The sequence below is a fragment of the Neoarius graeffei genome, chromosome 16 (assembly GCF_027579695.1).
Source record: "Neoarius graeffei isolate fNeoGra1 chromosome 16, fNeoGra1.pri, whole genome shotgun sequence".
Lineage (NCBI taxonomy): Eukaryota > Metazoa > Chordata > Actinopteri > Siluriformes > Ariidae > Neoarius > Neoarius graeffei.
The window spans coordinates 49993061-50014227 of NC_083584.1; the positions used below are offsets into that span (position 1 = coordinate 49993061).

The window sequence follows — 21167 nt, forward strand, 5'->3', positions numbered from 1 at the left end:
TTGTTGATCCCTGAAACGTGGATTGAAAATCCGATTCTTTGGTGTCTTTGGATATTTGTAGTTAAGCCATAATAAACCTTGAATTGTGGGGACCTTCATAGATAACTTCAGTCACTTCTGATCATATCACAAATTCAGCTGACTGTCAATAATTACGCGTTTGCTGAATTAATTAACCGGGGGATTGTGTCTCTTGTCCTGCTTGACATGTGTTTTGCTGATTAAGAAGTAACCAACAAACGAAAGAAACTTCCACTAAAGTATCCTAGAATGAATGCCAATTAAATAAAAATGCAATAAAAACATTGAGGAATGACAAAACAACCAGCATGGCGGTTTCAAGATGGTGGCGTGGGGAAATACAATCGCTCGTTTTCGATCGGAATCTCAGCAACTTCTCATCTCATCTCATTATCTCTAGCCGCTTTATCCTGTTCTACAGGGTCTCAGGCAAGCTGGAGCCTATCCCAGCTGACTATGGGCGAAAGGCGGGGTACACCCTGGACAAGTCGCCAGGTCATCACAGGGCTGACACATAGACACAGACAACCATTCACACTCACATTCACACCTACGGTTAATTTAGAGTCACCAGTTAACCTAACCTGCATGTCTTTGGACTGTGGGGGAAACCGGAGCACCCGGAGGAAACCCACGCGGACACGGGGAGAACATGCAAACTCCACACAGAAAGGCCCTCGCCGGCCACGGGGCTCGAACCCGGACCTTCTTTCTGTGAGGCGACAGCGCTAACCACTACACCACCGTACCGCCATCTCAGCAACTTTCATAAAAAAAAAAATCCATCAGACATGTTTAAAACATGATCAGTAAGTATTCGTAATAAAGATTAAGGGTTAGTGCTAAAGACTTTAGATTTGTCCTAAATAACCGTAAACCCACCAGACAGTGGAATTAATTATACACCATTAAAGTATACAGTTATACAGGATTAAAGTCAAACAGCACCGGGTAACTAGGTTTATGAATCCCTTGATTAAAAAGAGGGAAATTTTCATGTTCGGGATGAATAATGGTCATTACAGTAGCAGAAAGGGTGAGGCATCTTTCGGGTATCCATGTGTAACCGTCATCATTCTGGTATGAATCCAAAACCTGAATGGATCCTTTAGAGTTCGACTAAAAACGATGTGAAATCGCCACGTTTCGTTATAAAAAAAAAATTCACCTATAAACAAATCACATCCTATGTGAAATAAAACTGTACAGTGAAGATTATTTTTTTTCTCCTTATTCATTGGCATGCATCACAAAATTTACCTTTCGGACCATTTAGCTCCGCCCACTCAAAACCTGTGATAATTTGCATACTACACTTCTCATAAACTCGTCTGAGGATTTCTTTCCGTGTCAAATTACTCACAAGTGTCCGTCGCTAATTATGAAAAAACGTTGATATTTGTAAAGAATTGGGCTGCCACCTGCCAATCAGTCACTACAAGGCGGAGCTTAATTCTCTCAAACAGCGAGAACCCACGGTCGGTGTATTCAATGGATTCGCATCAAACATATTCAGGACTAGATTCTCAAGCTGCTTGCTCCGATTGCTGAATTCAGCTACTTGCTTTACAGACCCTGTTCATCTGATCAAGCTGAAACACCATAGCAACCGCCTAGCAATGCCCTAGCAACAGCAGACCTTGTCGGTGGAACCGACTCCGTGTTTTCTTCAGGACGTGCACTTTTCTAGTTTATGGTCTACGAGACCACTTCTGGACCTCGGTGAAAGAAGCATGTCGGAAAACTCCGGCTTTAATAAACAGAAATAATAAAAACATACATGCTTTTATTCTCGGAGTCGCCATTGGATCATGTCAGACATTCCTACATCAATCTTTAAATAACACAAAACCCAGGAAAATAAACATTTCACTTCAACATCATGAATTCAATAACCGAAACAGAAAAGGTACAAAGAAATGAGAAGGTAGCGAAAGATAATGGCTTACGAGTATTTTTCACATTCAAAGGCTTTACATTTCTCAGGCCCCTGAACATGAATTCTTCTAACGCAGTTCATATATTAGAATTTAAATAAAAACACAAACAGCAAGCTGAACCACAGTCAGCAAATAATCTTATAGAAGAATAAAAATATAAAAGCTGTATCTTTGTAACGTTAAGTTACTTTCTGAATATCTGTACATCACAGTTGTGTTCGGCCACAGAGCAGGTAGAGTCTCAAACGGATGAAGAAAATCCATCGGGTGAAATCGACATCCATGTGTTAATTACGACAGATACAGCATTTCGTCGTGTGTTTGGGATTGCATTTATATAGATCTTATTTACAGCTGCACAGAATTTTACGAAAGCGAAAAAACACAAACAAACAAACATAGAAACCCTGCTGAATTCCATGAAACCATTAAAAAAATGCAGAGAATAAAGTGTACCTTTAGCTGAATTTTAAGAATCTCTACATTAAAAAAAAAAAAATCTGATCTGTAAACCAAAAACCACAAAAAGTACGAAGAAAATGCCACTATAACAGCAGAACGAGACCATTCTGCATAAACAGCATCCAATAGATAGTTTTCACATGACGTCACAGAGTCGGGGATTCCCTGGTGGCGGCCATCTTGTAGGGCAAGCTTACCGTACGGGTCACCGAGCACACATTGTAACGCGCGAGTTACATTTATTTATATATTATTTACATTTATAGTTACATTATTACTATTTAAAGCTAGCAATGGTGCACACCTGTTGTATTCACGGCTGTCGTAATAGGTCAGATGATGACGTCAAGCGGAGCTTTTATGGAATTCCCACTGTACGGGAGCACAAAGGCGAGCAAATAAAGAAACTCAGCATACAAAGGAGAAATCTATGGCTTGCAAGAATCAACCGCAAGGATTTTCAGCCTTCCAAACACAGCAAAGTCTGCTCCGATCATTTTATAAGTGGTAAAGTTGTTTAAATAAACAATCAATTGTGTAACAAGCCTACATACCAGTTAATTATATTACAAAGTTTATACTGACATGGTACACCACTAATGGATGTAAAATTTGTCTTAAATCAACTCGATATTATACACACATATATTTATATGCAGTGTTGAGAGCTCTAAAACTCCAATGTGTACATACCTTGGCTGTAATTAGGACATGGCTCTCACTTGTTTTTGGTGGACTTCGCGGACCCAGCCACAGACAAAATAATTGTATGACTCCAGCGACTTGTATGCTTTGAGGTCGTCAAGTGTGTAGGCGCTTTTAGTATTCACGAAATAGTTCACAATATCAGGGTACGATATGGATGGCAGCCCTGCATAGTCACTTGAAAATGCTTCTTTGTCCACTTCGTAGGGGTCAATTCCCCCAATCAAGGACAGTTTGGCTGCATACCGTTGTCGTGAGATGTCATCTAATGTATCTATATACTTCTGTTTGCTTGATTTTGCTGACATTGATCTTTATTTTAGAAAACTGACTATATAACTTCATAAATTCGTCCGAGATAACGTAGCCGGTAATGGCGATGGTCCGTTTTGTTTGCACTGCAAGATGGTGGCTGGGGGGCTTTCCCCGGAATGCCGTGACGTCAGTGAAAACTATCTATTATTTTGTCTTTTTATCGATGACGCAGCACGTGAGCCTCCTGAATCCAGGACTTAGAGGAACTGCTTAAAACGTATTGTTTTTGTGGCGACAAAACCCGCACATCTCGTGTGGCGTTCCAGACCTCAAACGAACTCCTCAGCCTTCCCTGATAGCGCAGCCCGTGTTAAACGAAGCAAACTTATCAACAATAATGTACAGAAGAGAAACACGGGGTAGCGTGTACTCCCGGTGTCCTCGAACTTCAATAAATATCAAGTCGTTTAATAAAGTCCAACAGAACAGGCACTGATTTCATGCTGAAAAAGTCCTCGAATGAGGACGGTGCAACCAAAAAAAACATCGACAGCAGTCATGTACTGACAAATACGTACACTCGTACTGCTTTATGTACAGTTCAGTGCAAAATGCAAATCAATCCTCTGGCGTTTCTCTTCCTCCACTGACTCTTATCATGATCCGAGTACCTGTGTACGTCCTTGTCAGGAATATTGTAGCTAATGACAGACAGGCATGTTAAACCTGATGATTGCAGCCCTTAAAGGGAACGCAAACTGATGCATGTGGAGCTTTTAGATGTGTATTAGCAGTGCACTGGCTCTCATCTTTAGAAATTATTCATGTAAGATTAGAAATCTGCCTAACACTACACAGCAAGGTGCTCGCTCCCGAGCAGAACGTCTTTAGGCTTGTGCAATATTACGAGATTATCGTCTCAAGCGACGTTTATTGCCGATTATATGATCAGACCTGCAAGTCTGTGTAGAAGCTCAGCAAAAACATCCTGACTGACAAACTAATCAACGTGTGAATCTGGGATATCCGATTGGGTGTTTTGGACTCTCCAGCATCTGGAGAGTGCATGCTTTTCGGAAACCCCGCCCACTTCTTCAATCCTCTACACACTCGCCTTATTATTTTAAAATATTTTTAACGTGAAACGTACAACTTAAATCCTATTGGATTAATTTATCAGAAGGACGTCTGTTATATATATAATTTTTTTTTTTTTATGTCTTCAGTGATGAAACTCTTGACCACAGAAGGAGTGCGTCTCAAGCAGGCTGGATTTTCTCTGAATGTGGATTTTGGTGTCATGTGGTCATATGATCACGCTCCATTCACAACATGACATCTAATGCCCCTTTTCCACCAAAGCAGTTCCAGGGCTGGTTCGGGGCCAGTGCTTAGTTTAGAACCGGGTTTTCTGTTTCCACTGACAAAGAACTGGCTCTGGGGCCAGAAAAACCGGTTCCAGGCTAGCACCAACTCTCTGCTGGGCCAGAGGAAAGAACCGCTTACGTCAGCGGGGGGGCGGAGTTGTTAAGACCAACAACAATAACAAGACCGCGAAAGATCGCCATTTTTAAGCGACGAGAAGCAGCAGCTGTACAAACGCAGTCATTTATTATTATTATTGTTGCTGCTGCTGCTTCTTCCGTGTTGTTTTTGCTTCGATATTCGCGCCAAGGTTTATGCAAACATAGTGACGTAACTGACTGATACAGCGATGTAACTGACGTATACAGCGACGTAATGACGTGGCTCCGCTTAGCACCGCTAGCGATGGAAAAGCAAACTGGCTCTCAGCTGGCTCGCAAGTTGAACGAGTTGTGAACCAGCACCAGCCCCGAACCAGCCCTGGAACTGATTTGGTGGAAAAGGGGCATCAGTGTTCAAAGAGGCACTGAGAAGAAACATTGGCTCTTCTTTCTTTTTTTTTTTTGGGGGGGGGGGGGGGGGGGGGGTCATAACCACAAATTATCAAAACCCTTCAGTTTTTCATTTTGCGATTCAGGAAGGTGTTTAATATCTGGATGAAGGGCGATGATGCGTGCGGTACGAGACTGAACGCTGCAAGTAGCAGCAGTCAAACATTTTGTTATTTGTAACGTCAGGAGACATCTGTGTAGAAAATCAGACGTGCGCATCCAGACCAAGATGATCAATCGACTGCTGAGTTTGGCTAAAAAAAAATAAAAAAAACCCAGCAGGTCTGTAATTTTCCTCAGAGGAGGGTGGAGATAAACACTGGCATGGTGGATCACAAAGGAGCACCTGTAAACTAGGAAAGTACCCTAGGACTCCCCTCTGAATAGGGCTCTAGCTAATAATAGACAAGTATATATTTAAGATCAGTGATGTATATGTATTAAAAATGTCATTGAACGTTTTCGAAAACCAAAGAGGAAAAAGGGCCCAAAAGGATTAAACAGGCCGACAATGAAGTGTCAGATTCGACACTTTACAAAAGAACATTTCTAGTGACAATAAATTAGAAAATCGATTAAACACGCATTACGAGCAGCATCAGAGAAAACGTCGGCTATTTGGACGAGAGGAGATATATCCACTCACCGGCCACTTTATTAGGAACACCCATCCATCCAGCTGCCGTTTGATGCAATTCTCTAATCAGCCGATCCCTCGACAGCAGCGCGATGCATCAAATCGTGCAGATACAAATCAAGAGCTTCAGTTAATGTTCACAATGTTCAAACATCAGAATGGGAAAATTGTGATCTCAAAGTGTGACTTTCTTTCACTGTGGCATGGGTGTTGGTTTGGGCCAGATGGACTGGTTTGAGTATTTCAGAAACTGCTGATCTCCTGGGGTTTTCACACACAGCAGTCTCTAGAGTTTACACAGAATGGTGCGAAAAACAAAAAACACTGAGTGAGCGACAGTTCTGTGGGTGGAAACAAACGCCTTGTTGATAAGAGAGGTCAGAGGAAAATGGCCAGATTGGTTCGAGCTACCAGGAAGGATATAGCAACTCATATAATCACTCTTTACAACCGTGGTGAGCAGAAAAGCATCTCAGTATGCAACAGCAGAACAACACATTGGGTTCCAGTCCTGCAGCCAAGAACAGGGATCTTTGAATCAAGAACAAGTTCCTATTAAAGTGGCTGGTGAGCGAATATATAGAGAATGTGTGTACGTTTTACTGGTTACGGCATATTAGTGCAGATTCATGACAAAATTCACCCTCCAGCTGAATTTTCATGATGACACCTCTCCTGAGCGCACAGCTGATATTATCACACCGTCCCCTCTTCTTCTTTAACCTGAAATGGTGGAAATGATTGGTTTGCTATCTTTTGGACGCAAACTGTTCTGGATGATTAAATTATTCATCGTTTATTTTCCCTAATCTCGATGGGGGGGGGGGATCAGTATTGCACAAGCCTTCTACAGAATGTATGTTTTACTTAATCTTCAAATGAATAAAAGGCTCAATTCATGAGGAAGTCTCCCTCTCTCGCTCGCTCTCTCTCTACATGTCTGTCGTCTGATGATTGTGGTAAATCTTTCCCCAGACTTCTTGGATCTTCTTACACCATTTGTCCGCATTGCCATTGGGGTCCATTAAATAATATGTCCTGTGTGGCTGCATGGGGAAGAATCAGAGATCAGGACTTGGGTGAGTAAGTGACTGATTTTTTTTTTTTTGTATGTTGTCAGCACCTCAGGCAATTTCATGGCAAGAGCATTTCTAAAAGGGGCTATCATTTCTTCATAAATAATGAATTAAAACAAAGTTACATCAATAAACAAATCACAAAATGAGATGCTTCAGATACACGTGAGAAAATTTCCAAAACTTTTTGTGATGGCACCTTGTTAAAAATCATCATCCAAAGTAGTTTGAGAATAAAATTGTTCCCTTGTGGGTGTTTAGACCAGGACAACAAAAGTAAAATATGCTCGACTGTCAGAGATCCTACAGAAATGGCGGGATGGTGGTTCTTCACCCTTTAATAAAAACAATGGGTGAGCCCTTAATGACTTGGTACAGGGGCTTTTCACTGACGTCACAGATTTATGTTCATCACACACCGGCCGCCATATTGCTGGGCAAACAAAGAAACAGCCACGACAGTTAACAATGAAAATCGAGACGACTGCAGTCAGGACAGTCTCTCTGAAACGATTAAAATTTTATTTTATACCAGCAGATCACGTTACATCCAAAAGCTGAAACATGCAGGCATCACAGATCCAATATTATTTACCCACAAATGTATTTATTCCAGTTGAAGGTGTTCAGCAAACCAGCTACCAGATTTGGGACACTACGACATCCTGAATTGTTTAGTATTTGGACTTCTAAATCCACCAGATATCAGACAAAAGTACAGATGACAATTTTCGAGGCAGGTTTTGTGCTGGAATGTTGTGGGAAATTCCCAATAAAGAAAAATACGTTATTCCCAATAAAGAAAAATACGTGGACTTCTCATAGTAATAAACAAGCCAGGGCCTAGATCTAGCATATTATATGGTGTTTAGCCTCGTCTACATTATCAGTACATAAAAAACAAACATGCTGCTAGTCTCACCAAGCATGAGGTCTAATAAAATATATCGCGTCCAAAGCCTACATCCAGATACACACTAACACTGCACAGAGCTTTCACACTAACCTGATATAAAATGTTCACACACACAGGAAAGTTTTTATCACCCAGTCTTCCTGTTTAACTGCAGCTCGCCATTTCTCTCGTCTTTCTGGGTTCGCCGAGAAGCGGTGAAAAGTTAAATCAGGCTTATCTCCACATCTGTTATTACATCCAAAAGCACTACAGGAGTCTGGTATTGTTCTTTTAGATGTAACTTCTGCAAGTTTATCTGTAGATGTTTTACTGACTTGGGCTTACAATCACTTGCGTACACTTGAGCCGGTCTCTGGGAAACACAAAGCTCGCCCGGCAACATGGCTACGTAAACAAATCCGCAGTTATGATGACATCATGTGAAAGGCCCCTATATACCACTTGATCATGTCTGGGTCAAAATGAGAATAAAAGATCTTATTGATGGCAGGGTTGATTTGAGATCAGGATTTGAGTGCATTTTAATTTTTTTGCGATGAAGCAAAATATTCTCTCTGTTTATATCTGAAGGTTATCACGTGCCCATCTTATTCATTTGGTATTCATGAATGCATTTTGGGAAAACTACTTTACCGTGTGGACAAAGAAAGTCTTGAAGTTCTTGGCTTCTGGTCGCAGTTCGGGAGACCACGGAATCTCCCCTTTAAGGACTTTATTCACAGGATCCACGTAGTAGAGATGCGGTCCTTCTGTCAGTAGCAGCTGCCTTCGACGAGCAAACAGGCCCTGTGTGGATAGAGGAGAGCCACGAGTTCATGCAGCTCCTAATCCCAGACTACAGAGGGCGCTCTGAGGCTGATACCAGAATGAAACTGTATTTCACACTCTCCTGAACGTCTTGATACGCACAGTTCATATGACTAAACAGGCGATACTTTACGGGAAAAATCTCTCACCTTTCTTTTGTCAACTGGTCCCATTTTCAGGATCAAATTATTTTCAACAAACTGGTGCCTTAAAACAGAAAGAAACAAACAAAATCATGCTTAGGACATGCAGCAAGATCACACCGTAATCTGAGCTTCAGTTTGGGGAAACAGAAGATCTCAGTCCAACAAAATAGAACTGTTGTCAACCCTGAGACTTAAAACTGATTCGTGAGAAAGAACTGAAGCAGGCAGTTTTTAATCTCATGACACGTGGGCAGGATCAGGAGGCCTGATATGAAGCTTGCAGAAGGAAGAAAAACCACGCTGATCAACGCCGGTGTGTACTGAACACAGCACAGTGGCCATATCATGCTGAGCATCATGTTTACAGCATCTAGTGGAAATTGAGTTCATTCATTCCAATTGTGGAAGTATTACGTTCATAACAAAATAACATCAGGGGGTAAAATAAAAAATAACTGAGAGGAATTCCTAAAGCAGCAGGCAGGAGTGGGATTAAAAGAATCTGTCCACTCCACACTTATATCTACATTCTTTCGATTTTTTTTTTAAACTTCAATTTGCATGTTTTTCTCCACCTAAATATCACTTATATTAAAAAGTAAATAGACCGTCAATGTGTAGAAATATGAGTAAAAAAAAAAATTCAAATAAATATATGTTATTTACCAGCTGGGAGGTCCGTATCGTGAAATACCGTGACCGAGGTCTTGAAAGTGCTGACCGAGGTCACGGTATTTCACCATACGGACTGACCTTAAGCTAGTAAATAATATTTTTTTCTTTACCAAATTCTAACAGAAAACGAGAGCGCCCGAAAGGGAAAACCGAGCCGAGGCGAGTCACCATTTTGAATCCTCATTCACAGCTGTAATGCAAATGGCTTCCTCCTAGGTATACAAGTGCACTTCCATGGCAGGAAAACAACTACATCTTGTCGCCTATGTAGTCCCCTATTTATACAAAATTGAGTCATTCAGGATTCAGCCATGTTTTTGCTCGGCGTTAGCAAGTTACAGGTTTTTAGCTTTCTCCTGAAATGTTTTATTTTATTTCTTCTTCCTCAGGGGAGTAAAACTCACTTTTGCAGTGAAGACTGTCGTTATCGCTATCCATGATGTCAAATTAATGCTATTCTCCTGAGAAATGCTGGCAAAAATTTATAAGGTTATCGAAAATATTATAAATAAATCTTATAAAAAAAGATAAATGTTGACAAAAATTGCTACTATGTTTGCTGTTGTGAATGAGTGAGTCGCCAGAGGTCCGTAACCGGGGTCCGTACCGTAGGATACGGATCCGCTCGCCAGCCAATCAGAGCGCAGGATTTGGACTGTGAAAAAAATAGTACAAGTTAATGTGTATAAATAATTAATAAAAATTAATGTATTTGGACACACCTTCTAATTCAGTGTTTTTTTTTCTTTATTTTTATTCATTAAATGTCACTTCATGTCTTAAACTAATGCTGGATGTCATTACTCTTTACTTAGTTGAACGGTTCTTGACATAATACTATATGGATTACTACAGTTGGGGAAGAGGAATAGGTTTGGCACGGTGGTGTAGTGGTTAGTGCTGTCGCCTCACAGCAAGAAGGTTCTGGGTTCGAACCTCACGGCCAATGAGGGCCTTTCTGTGTGGAGTGTGCATGTTCTCCCCGTGTCTGCGTGGGTTTCCTCCGGGTGCTCTGGTTTCCCCTACAGTCCAAAGACATGTAGATTAGGTAAAATACCCAGTCACTGGGGTTGTACAAGCTAGTGCGTGCTTAGTGCCAGTCCCAAGCCTGGACGGACTGGAGAGGGGTGTGTGAGGAAGGGCATCCGGTGTTAAAACTATGCCAAATCAAATATGCAGAACAGATCAAATGCATTAAGAAGGTAAGAAATTGCACTAATTAACTTTTGACAAGGCTACCTGTTTGTTGAACAGCATTCCAGGTGACGACCTCAAGAAGCTGGCTAAGATGATGCCGATAGTGTGCAAAGCGTCATCAAGGGAAACGCTGGATACTTTGAAGAATTTAAAATATCAAACATTTTGGTGTGTCCAAGCTTTTGACCAGTATTTTGTGTGTGTATATATTTATTCTAATCACGTGTTCTGATTGGCTACTCGACGACTAGGATACCAGCTGATTTGCTGTGAGTCAAGAAAAACAAAATGGCGGTGCGTGTTGTTGAACCAACCGAGGACGAAATCAAAACTCTACTCGAAAACAAAACCCCCAAAAATACAAAAACAAACAAATAAAACAAAAATGATACATACATACATACAAGCAACAATTTTTTTTTTGTCTCAGCCTTTGGCTGAAGCCTATAGAGGCACCTGTGTGTATGTTTATGTTTAACTGAGTTTGAGTGCATTTAAGAATGTAATTGGCGAGCCAGCCTCAGGTAGAGATTCCACAGTCGCGGTGTGGTGCCACTGTGTACTAACTATGTAAGCACCACTTTATATAACCTCAGCTCGCAATGTAATCTGAGCGACTGCATGACTGAATGGTTTAGAGAGCCATCAAGGAAAGGAACAGATTTTGCAATGTCGGTTCGAATCCTGGCGTCGACGTATGACCACATCTGTGCAACAACTCCACTCCGTGACATTTAGTCACACTCACTGGCAAACTACAATGTACAGCTACTGAGCACCTGCTGGATGGTGGAGAGTCCAACCCTGAACAGGCCTGAACATAATTATATACCCAGGCTCATGACGTAACGTAGTTTCTATCTCCCAGTCAGAAAAAGGCTGAGCTCAGACCTGCACAGTTATCTCTAGTTTTTCCAAGAATTATTATTATAGCATTTTTCACAAATTGCTACTGTCATTTTGCTGGTTTGTTTACATTCGAAGTGGAAATGATTTTGTCGGACGTTTTGTATGAAGTTTTTATTTATCGAATTTGCAAAAAAACCAAAACTCCCCACTCTGTTTCTCAAAACACCAGTGACTGTGGATAGAATAAAACAGTTATTCCACTCAATCTCGTCGTACATGGCTTATAGCCAACTTGGTGCTACGCACCTCGTCAGCCATCAGCTCATGTACAACTCGATTTCGTTGAGTAACTGTTCTATTTATATATATATATATATATATATATATATATATATATATATATGAAGAGTTCAGATGCAAAACCCCCTAAACGCCATCTCTGTGAAAAATGAGTTAATGATGTTGTGTGAATCCTGTCTACATCTAGTATATATAACTGAAATATTTTTGTAAAAAAATTACATAAAAACCACTCCCCGTCTTGTCTAAAATATCGGTTTAGTATCAAAAACCTCTAAACGCCACTTCACTTTAGCAGCAAAAGCCTCTACTTTCAACAACCAATCAGAACGTGACCTGGACTCGCGTGCCATAACGTTTGTAAACAAAGTTTCGTCAGGAAAACTTTATTCACAGGAAGATTTTTGCGAAATGGCAGCTAATACCGACATGAATTACGATGGCATGAATGAACCTGTCCTCCAGACAGTGAATGGGCGGAGGAAACGTCGTGTTGTGGAAAATCATGGTCGCTATTTAGCGAAAATGAAGCGATATAGCGGCGAAAATGTTGAAAATGGAATAGTCTGCCATCACAACAGCTTGATGTGCGCCGCGGTAAGCTTAACTCAGATCGACCTGGCTTACTTCAAAAAACAGTTATACACGTCCAAAGATAAGGTTGAACAGGACGCTATACTTCTGTCTCACTTGAATATTATGCCGGTTAAGCGGAGGAGAGAACAAGTTGACGACGAGGGGAAGAGACGACAAAGAGACGTGACCATCAAATTAATTATTATTATTTTAATAATAATTAAAATAATATTAATATTAATAATATTATTATTAATAATATATAATAATAATATAAATAATATTATTTACCATCAAATCAAATTATTATTATTATTATTATTATTATTATTATCACAGTTATTGTGTCAATGTTGTTAATGTTACTAACTTAAACTTGCCCTTCTTGGCAGAATATTGCTTGTTGCATTTACTGTACATGTATTTGTGTTATGATTTTCATGTTGTTTACACCAGGTTTTTATTGCACTTCAGTATTATTCCAATGTATTTTATTTGGTTTAGTACTTTGTATCATTTGCTTGGAAAGCAAAAGTCTGCTGATGTGAATAAAATAAACCTATTGGCGTTGTTTAAACTGTGTGGATTTCGAATTTCTTAAATGTTGACATGACAGGCCTTTTGCCTTCATTTATGAAGAGGAGTGTTGGTACTTATTTAGGTATTGCTTAAAAACATGACACGATTATCTCATGATCATAGGTCCATTAACAGCTATGAATGTGCCAACCACACCATCATCACTATTACAACCACCCTATATGTGTGGCATACTAATTTTCAATGTTTCCAGTTGTATCGCTGGTGATTTTGTAACACTTACCCATGTCTGTAAGGAAAAAATGGATTTAGAGGTTTTTGCACACAAAGAACCTATGGATTTAGCTGGTTTTGACGCAAAAGAAAGAAAATATTTGTTAAAAACAGTAATTTTGCTGAAGTAACATTTGTGAGATTAACACAGTGTTTTCCCTAACTAATAACCTTGTGATTTCAAATTAATCTAGGTTTCTATACTTAAATACAAAGGCCTGATAAAAAATGGCCTTTTTCTCAAAAAGTGGTCAAGTGGAGTTAGAGGGTTTTGCATCTGAACTCTTCATATATATATATATATATATATATATATATATATATATATATATATATATATATATATATTTATATATATATATATATATATATATATATATATATATATATTTATATATATATATATATATATATATATATATATATATATATATATATATATATACACACATACATACACACACACACACACACACATACAACCCCGATTCCAAAAAAGTTGGGACAAAGTACAAATTGTAAAAAATAAAAACGGAATGCAATAATTTACAAATCTCAAAAACTGATATTGTATTCACAATAGAACATAGACAACATATCAAATGTCAAAAGTGAGACATTTTGAAATTTCATGCCAAATATTGGCTCATTTGAAATTTCATGACAGCAACACATCTCAAAAAAGTTGGGACAGGGGCAATAAGAGGCTGGGAAAGTTAAAGGTACAGAAAAGGAACAGCTGGAGGACCAAATTGCAACTCATTAGGTCAATTGGCAATAGGTCATTAACATGACTGGGTATAAAAAGAGCATCTTGGAGTGGCAGCGGCTCTCAGAAGTAAAGATGGGAAGAGGATCACCAATCCCCCTAATTCTGCGCTGACAAATAGTGGAGCAATATCAGAAAGGAGTTCGACAGTGTAAAATTGCAAAGAGTTTGAACATATCATCATCTACAGCGCATAATATCATCAAAAGATTCAGAGAATCTGGAAGAATCTCTGTGCGTAAGGGTCAAGGCCGGAAAACCATACTGGGTGCCCGTGATCTTCAAGCCCTTAGACGGCACTGCATCACATACAGGCATGCTTCTGTATTGGAAATCACAAAATGGGCTCAGGAATATTTCCAGAGAACATTATCTGTGAACACAATTCACCGTGCCATCCGCCGTTGCCAGCTAAAAGTCTATAGTTCAAAGAAGAAGCCGTATCTAAACATGATCCAGAAGCGCAGACGTCTTCTCTGGGCCAAGGCTCATTTAAAATGGACTGTGGCAAAGTGGAAAACTGTTCTGTGGTCAGATGAATCAAAATTTGAAGTTCTTTATGGAAATCAGGGACGCCGTGTCATTCGGACTAAAGAGGAGAAGGATGACCCAAGTTGTTATCAGCGCTCAGTTCAGAAGCCTGCATCTCTGATGGTATGGGGTTGCATTAGTGCATGTGGCATGGGCAGCTTACACATCTGGAAAGACACCATCAATGCTGAAAGATATATCCAGGTTCTAGAGCAACATATGCTCCCATCCAGATGACGTCTCTTTCAGGGAAGACCTTGCATTTTCCAACATGACAATGCCAAACCACATACTGCATCAATTACAGCATCATGGCTGCGTAGAAGAAGGGTCCGGGTACTGAACTGGCCAGCCTGCAGTCCAGATCTTTCACCCATAGAAAACATTTGGCGCATCATAAAACGGAAGATACGACAAAAAAGACCTAAGACAGTTGAGCAACTAGAATCCTACATTAGACAAGAATGGGTTAACATTCCTATCCCTAAACTTGAGCAACTTGTCTCCTCAGTCCCCAGACGTTTACAGACTGTTGTAAAGAGAAAAGGGGATGTCTCACAGTGGTAAACATGGCCTTGTCCCAACTTTTTTGAGATGTGTTGTTGTCATGAAATTTAAAATCACCTAATTTTTCTCTTTAAATGATACATTTTCTCAGTTTAAACATTTGATATGTCATCTATGTTCTATTCTGAATAAAATATGGAATTTTGAAACTTCCACATCATTGCATTCCGTTTTTATTTACAATTTGTACTTTGTTCCGACTTTTTTGGAATCGGGGTTGTATATAAAAACTTCCCCTGACTAGTGAATGTATTTGTGTATCTGTCTGTCTGTCTCAAAAACAGCAATATTATCAATGAATCTTCAATCGAATAATAACTAGCATTTTTTTTTAAACCTAAGGCATTGGAGTCTGAATAACAATATTTTTATGCCAATTTATAATTTTGTAGAAAGTTTGTAACATTTTTTTAAATTATATTAATTTAAATTCCAGTAGTTGCAAGTCTTTAGCAATTTGAAGGGAAGTTATATCCCTTATGTTGACGGTCCATCAGTCCAACGTCTCACGACTGTTTTTCTTCCCCTGACTACTGAATATGTTAGTCTATGCGACCACTAATAGATGATCAAACTTCCCAAGCACAACCTCTGCTGCAGAAGGCACATGCTAAATGAAACAATCAGTTTTCTGAAAACTGCTGATGAGCATGACCTACCAGGGGTTCCGGTTGGTCTGCTTCTGCAACAGCAGCTGTTTCTCCTCACTGGAGAACTGCAGGTCCAGCTCGAAGGAGTTGTTGTCCAGGTCATGGATGTACTGTTCGATGTTGCTGGTGGATCTCTGGGGCAACAGCGTGGTCGGCACCGAGAGAGCCTGCGAGGAACTGGAGTGAACCACCTCTATGCTGCTGAACTGACTCCGGAGGTCATCATACTGCCCAATGAGGAATTTCATATAGGTCAGAAATAAGGAGCAATGCTCTGCACATGTGACAGTTCTAGTTTTATTTGTCTTATTTTAGACAAGATGCCTTTATTTACCACACATACACTCGAGCACAAACTTAAGCACAGTGAAATTCCTCCTCTGCATTTAACCCATCTGAAGCAGTGAACACACACAAGTGAGCAATGAGCACACACACATACCCAGATCAGTGGACAGCGATGCCACAGTGCCCAGGGAGCAGTTGGGGGTTAGGTGCCTTGCTCAAGGGCATGTCAGTCCAACCTTCAGGCTATGACTGCCCTGTGTTAACCTGACCGCATGTCTTTGGATGGTGGGGGAAACCGGAGCACCCAGAGGAAACCCACAGGGAGAACATGCAAACTCCACACAGAAAGGCCCCCGTCAGCCACTGGGCTCAAACCCAGAACCTTCTTGCTGTTAGGTGACAGTGCTAACCACTATTTTACAGATTTGTGTTGGTTCACAAAGCGGAATGACTGTATGGTGGTTAGCACCGTCATCTCACAGCAAGAATGACCAAAGACATGCTGATTTGGTCAACTGGCTACTCTATACTGCCCACAGATGTGAATGAGTGTGTGATGTTTGTCTGTCTCTCTGTGTTAGACTGGAGATGAGACAAAAATATTATACTTGGTCATTTATTTATTGAGGAAAATGATCCAATATTACATATCTGTGAGTGGCAAAGTATGTGAACCTTTGCTTTCAGCATGTGGTGTGACCCCCTTGTGCTGCAATAACTGCAACTAAACGTTTCCGGTAACTGTTGATCAGTCCTGCACACCGGCTTGGAGGAATTTTAGCCCATTCCTCCATACAGAACAGCTTCAACTCTGGGATGTTGGTGGGTTTCCTCACATGAACTGCTCGCTTCAGGTCCTTCCACAACATTTCGACTGGATTAAGGCCAGGACTTTGACTTGGCCATTCCAAAACATTTAACTTTATTCTTCTTTAACCATTCTTTGGTTGAACGACTTGTGTGCTTAGGGTCATTGTCTTGCTGCATGACCCACCTTCTCTTGAGATTCAGTTCATGGACAGATGTCCTGACATTTTCCTTTAGAATTCACTGGTATAATTCAGAATTCATTGTTCCATCAATGATGGCAAGCCATCCTGGCCCAGATGCAGCAAAACAGGCCCAAACCATGATACTACCACCACCATGTTTCACAGATGGGATAAGGTTCTTATGCTGGAATGCAGTGTTTTCCTTTCTCCAAACATAACGCTTCTCATTTAAACCAAAAAGTTCTATTTTGGTCTCATCTGTCCACAAAACATTTTTCCAATAGCCTTCTGGCTTGTCCACATGATCTTTAGCAAACTGCAGACAAGCAGCAATGTTCTTTTTGGAGAGCAGTGGCTTTCTCCTTGCAACCCTGCCATACACACTATTGTTGTTCAGTGTTCTCCTGATGGTGGACTCATGAACAATAACATTAGCCAATGTGAGAAAGGCCTTCAGTTGCTTAGAAGTTACCCTGGGGTCCTTTGTGACCTCGCCGACTATTACACGCCTTGCTCTTGGAGTGATCTTTGTTGGTCGACCACTCCTGGGGAGGGTAACAATGGTCTTGGATTTCTTCCATTTGTACACAATCTGTCTGACTGTGGATTGGTGGAGTCCAAACTCTTTAGAGATGGTTTTGTAACCTTTTCCAGCCTGATGAGCATCAACGACATTTTTTCTGAGGTCCTCAGAAATCTCCTTTGTTCGTGCCATGATACACTTCCACAAACATGTGTTGTGAAGATCAGACTTTGATAGATCCCTGTTCTTTAAATAAAACAGGGTGCCCACTCACACCTGATTGTCATCCCATTGGTTGAAAACACCTGACTCTAATTTCACCTTCAAATTAACTGCTAATCCTAGAGGTTCACATACTTTTGCCACTCACAGATATGTAATATTGGATCATTTTCCTGAATAAATAAATGACCAAGTATAATATTTTTGTCTCATTTGTTTAACTGGGTTCTCTTTATCTACTTTTAGGACTTGTGTGAAAATCTGATGATGTTTTAGGTCATATTTATGCAGAAATATAGAAAATTCTAAAGGTTCACAAACTTTCAAGCACCACTGTAAATAATACAATATATTATTATTCAATATTATATCTTGAAAAGTCATATAATATAATATTGTAGGATATTTGCAAGATATCCTGCAGTATTTGAGAAACAGAATGATCCAGATAAACTATTCCACAAACAGTGGCTTCAGCTCGAGTTCCTGAGTTATATAATGTTTTGCGAAGCTCAATTACAAATCTGATGGTAGCTTGTCTTTTGCCTCAGTAAGAACATGGAGCGATCCAAGATGAAAGGTTACTGTGATCTCCACATTGCCAACACTTACTATGAACCTGTGCTAAAGTGTTAACATCTTTAAATCACTGTGTCTACTGTATATTTAATATATAGAGGATATTTTACGGTTGTGCAAAAATATGAAGTTTATCTTTGAGCAAAGCGAACAAGTGAAATACTTTTTCAACACGAGAAGATAAACTTCATATCTTCGCACCACCGTGTCATGTTCTTTATATTATATAGACACATCCACCAAAAAAGAAAAATGCAAGTTAATCAAAGGAATTTTAATTTTGAACCGGTTCACCATTTTGACAACGCGCATCTAGTCAGCGGGAAAACACTAGGAGTGACGTCATCGGAGTGAAATATCCGGAATTATTATACACACAGGACACTTTTTCCATGGAATAAAAACATTTTTTTTTTTTTGCGGTCCGGTTTCCATCAAATCCTGCGCTCCGATTGGCTGACGAGCGGGTCCGTATCCTACGATACGGACCCCGGTTACGGACCTCTGGCGACTCGCTCGTTCACAACAACAACAAACATCGTAGCAATTTTTGTCAACATTTATCTTTTTTTTATAAGATTGATTTATAATATTTTTATCAAAAATTTTATAAATTTTTGCCAGCATTTCTCAGGAGAATAGCATTAATTTGACATCATGGATAGCGATAACGACAGGGTTCACAGCGAAAGCGAGTTTTACTACCCTGAGGAAGAAGAAATAAAAGAAAACATTTCAGGAGAAAGCTAAAAACCTGTAACTTGCTAACGCCGAGCAAAAACATGGCTGAATCCTGAATGACTCAATTTTGTATAAATAGGGGACTACATAGGCGGCAAAATGTAGTTTTTTTCCTGCCATGGAAGTGCACTTGTATACCGAGGAGGAAGCCATTTGCATTACAGCCGTGAATGAGGATTCAAAATGGTGGCTCGGCTCGGTTTTCCCTTTCAGGCGCTCTTGTTTTCTGTTAGAATTTGGTAAAGAAAAAAATAAATATATTATTTACCAGCTTAAGGTCGGTCCGTATGGTGAAATACCGTGACCTCGGCCTTGAATACTGACCTCGGCCCAGAGGGCCTCGCTCAGTACTTTCAAGACCTCGGTCACGGTATTTCATGATACGGACCTCCCAGCTGGTAAATAACATATATTTATTTTTTTCGCGGTCCAAATCCTGCACTCTGATTGGCTGGTTACGGACCTCTGACGACTCGCTCGTTCACAACAACAACAACAAACAGAATTTTTTGTCAACATTTATCTTTTTTTTTAAATAAGATTTATTTATAAGATTATCAAAAATCTTAAATTTTTGCCAGCATTTCTCAGGAGAATAGCATTAATTTTACATCATGGATAGCGATAACGACAGTCTTCACAGCGAAAGCGAGTTTTACTACCCTGAGGAAGAAGAAATAAAACATTGCAGGAGAAAGCTAAAAACCTGTAACTGTTGCTAATGCCGAGCAAAAACATGGCTGAATCCTGAATGACTCCTATTTGTATAAATAGGGGACTACATAGGCGGCAAAATGTAGTTTTTTTTTTCCTGCCATGGAAGTGCACTTGTATACCGAGGAGGAAGCCATTTGCATTACAGCTGTGAATGAGGATTCAAATGGTGGCTCGGCTCGGTTTTCCCTTTCGGGCGCTCTCGTTTTCTGTTAGAATTTGGTAAAGAAAAAAATAAATATATTATTTACCAGCTTAAGGTCGGTCCGTATGGTGAAATACCGTGATCTCGGCCTTGAATACTGACCTCGGTCACGGTATTGCACGATACGGACCTCCCAGCTGGTAAATAACATATACATATTCTATTCCCTTCTAGCGGATTTTATTCATTTGGTTTGATAGCATGCAATATTATCATATCGCTTATCCTACGTGTATTATGTCACTCTACCTAATGGAGAATGAGTGTTGAATATGGTTTACGATATTGCATGGTTGTCAAGACAACATGACGCTACATATTGGAGCTGATGCGAATATCCAATGAGAAAGTTTTCTGCTGCGCATGTGCAGAAGCATTTCTGTGTTCACCGGGAAAGAGAAAGATGCGTTGAACACCCAAAAGGCTACCAAAACTTCATTAGATATTCTTCATGCATATTTACAAAAACATACCAATGGACATTGAAACACTGGAAGAGAAACACATTGGAGATGTAAAACTTCCGCACTAGCGAGTGACTGTGACAGTTTGTAAACAAACATGGCCGCTAGGGTTGCTTTGAGAGGATTTTGAATTGTGTATGTATAATAATAATAATAATAATGGCTTTTTTCATGGTATATTAGATATATTCCATTCAGCTAGCATGATATTGAACAAGTCTTTGACTTGTTCAGTATCATGCTAGCTGAATGGAATATATCTAATATACCACTCACGGTGGTGTAGTGGTTAGCACTGTCGCCTTACAGCAAGAAGGTTCTGAGTTCAAACCCAGCCTTTCTGTGTGGAGTTTGCATGTTCTCCCCATGTCTGTGTGGGTTTCCTCCGGGTGCTCCGGTTTCCCCCACAGTCCAAAGACATGCAGGTTAGGTTAACATGGGGTGGCTCTGGGCTGAAGTGCCATTGAGCGAAGCTTCTAACCCCCAGCTGCTCCCCGGGCGCTGTAGCATGGCTGCCCACTGCTCTGGGTATGTGTGTGTGCTCATTGCTCACTAGTGTGCATGTGTGTGTTCACTGCTTCAGATGGGTTAAATGCAGAGAGGAGTTTCACAAGCGTACGTGTGATGAATA

General features: G+C 40.2%; 1 protein-coding gene across 1 annotated transcript in view; it reads right to left on the minus strand.

Annotated features, from left to right (window-relative positions):
- Nucleotides 1–1787: 1787 nt before the first annotated feature.
- Nucleotides 1788–21167, minus strand: part of pdpk1a (3-phosphoinositide dependent protein kinase 1a) — a 50759-nt gene continuing 31379 nt past the window's right edge. The window contains exons 11-14 of the mRNA XM_060943119.1: nucleotides 15818–16035; nucleotides 8885–8942; nucleotides 8562–8714; nucleotides 1788–6982 (exon numbers count right to left, since the gene is read on the minus strand). Coding sequence (XP_060799102.1) covers nucleotides 6869–6982; nucleotides 8562–8714; nucleotides 8885–8942; nucleotides 15818–16035 — 543 coding nt within the window. The 3' untranslated portion in view covers nucleotides 1788–6868. The remainder of the gene's footprint in view (nucleotides 6983–8561; nucleotides 8715–8884; nucleotides 8943–15817; nucleotides 16036–21167) is intronic.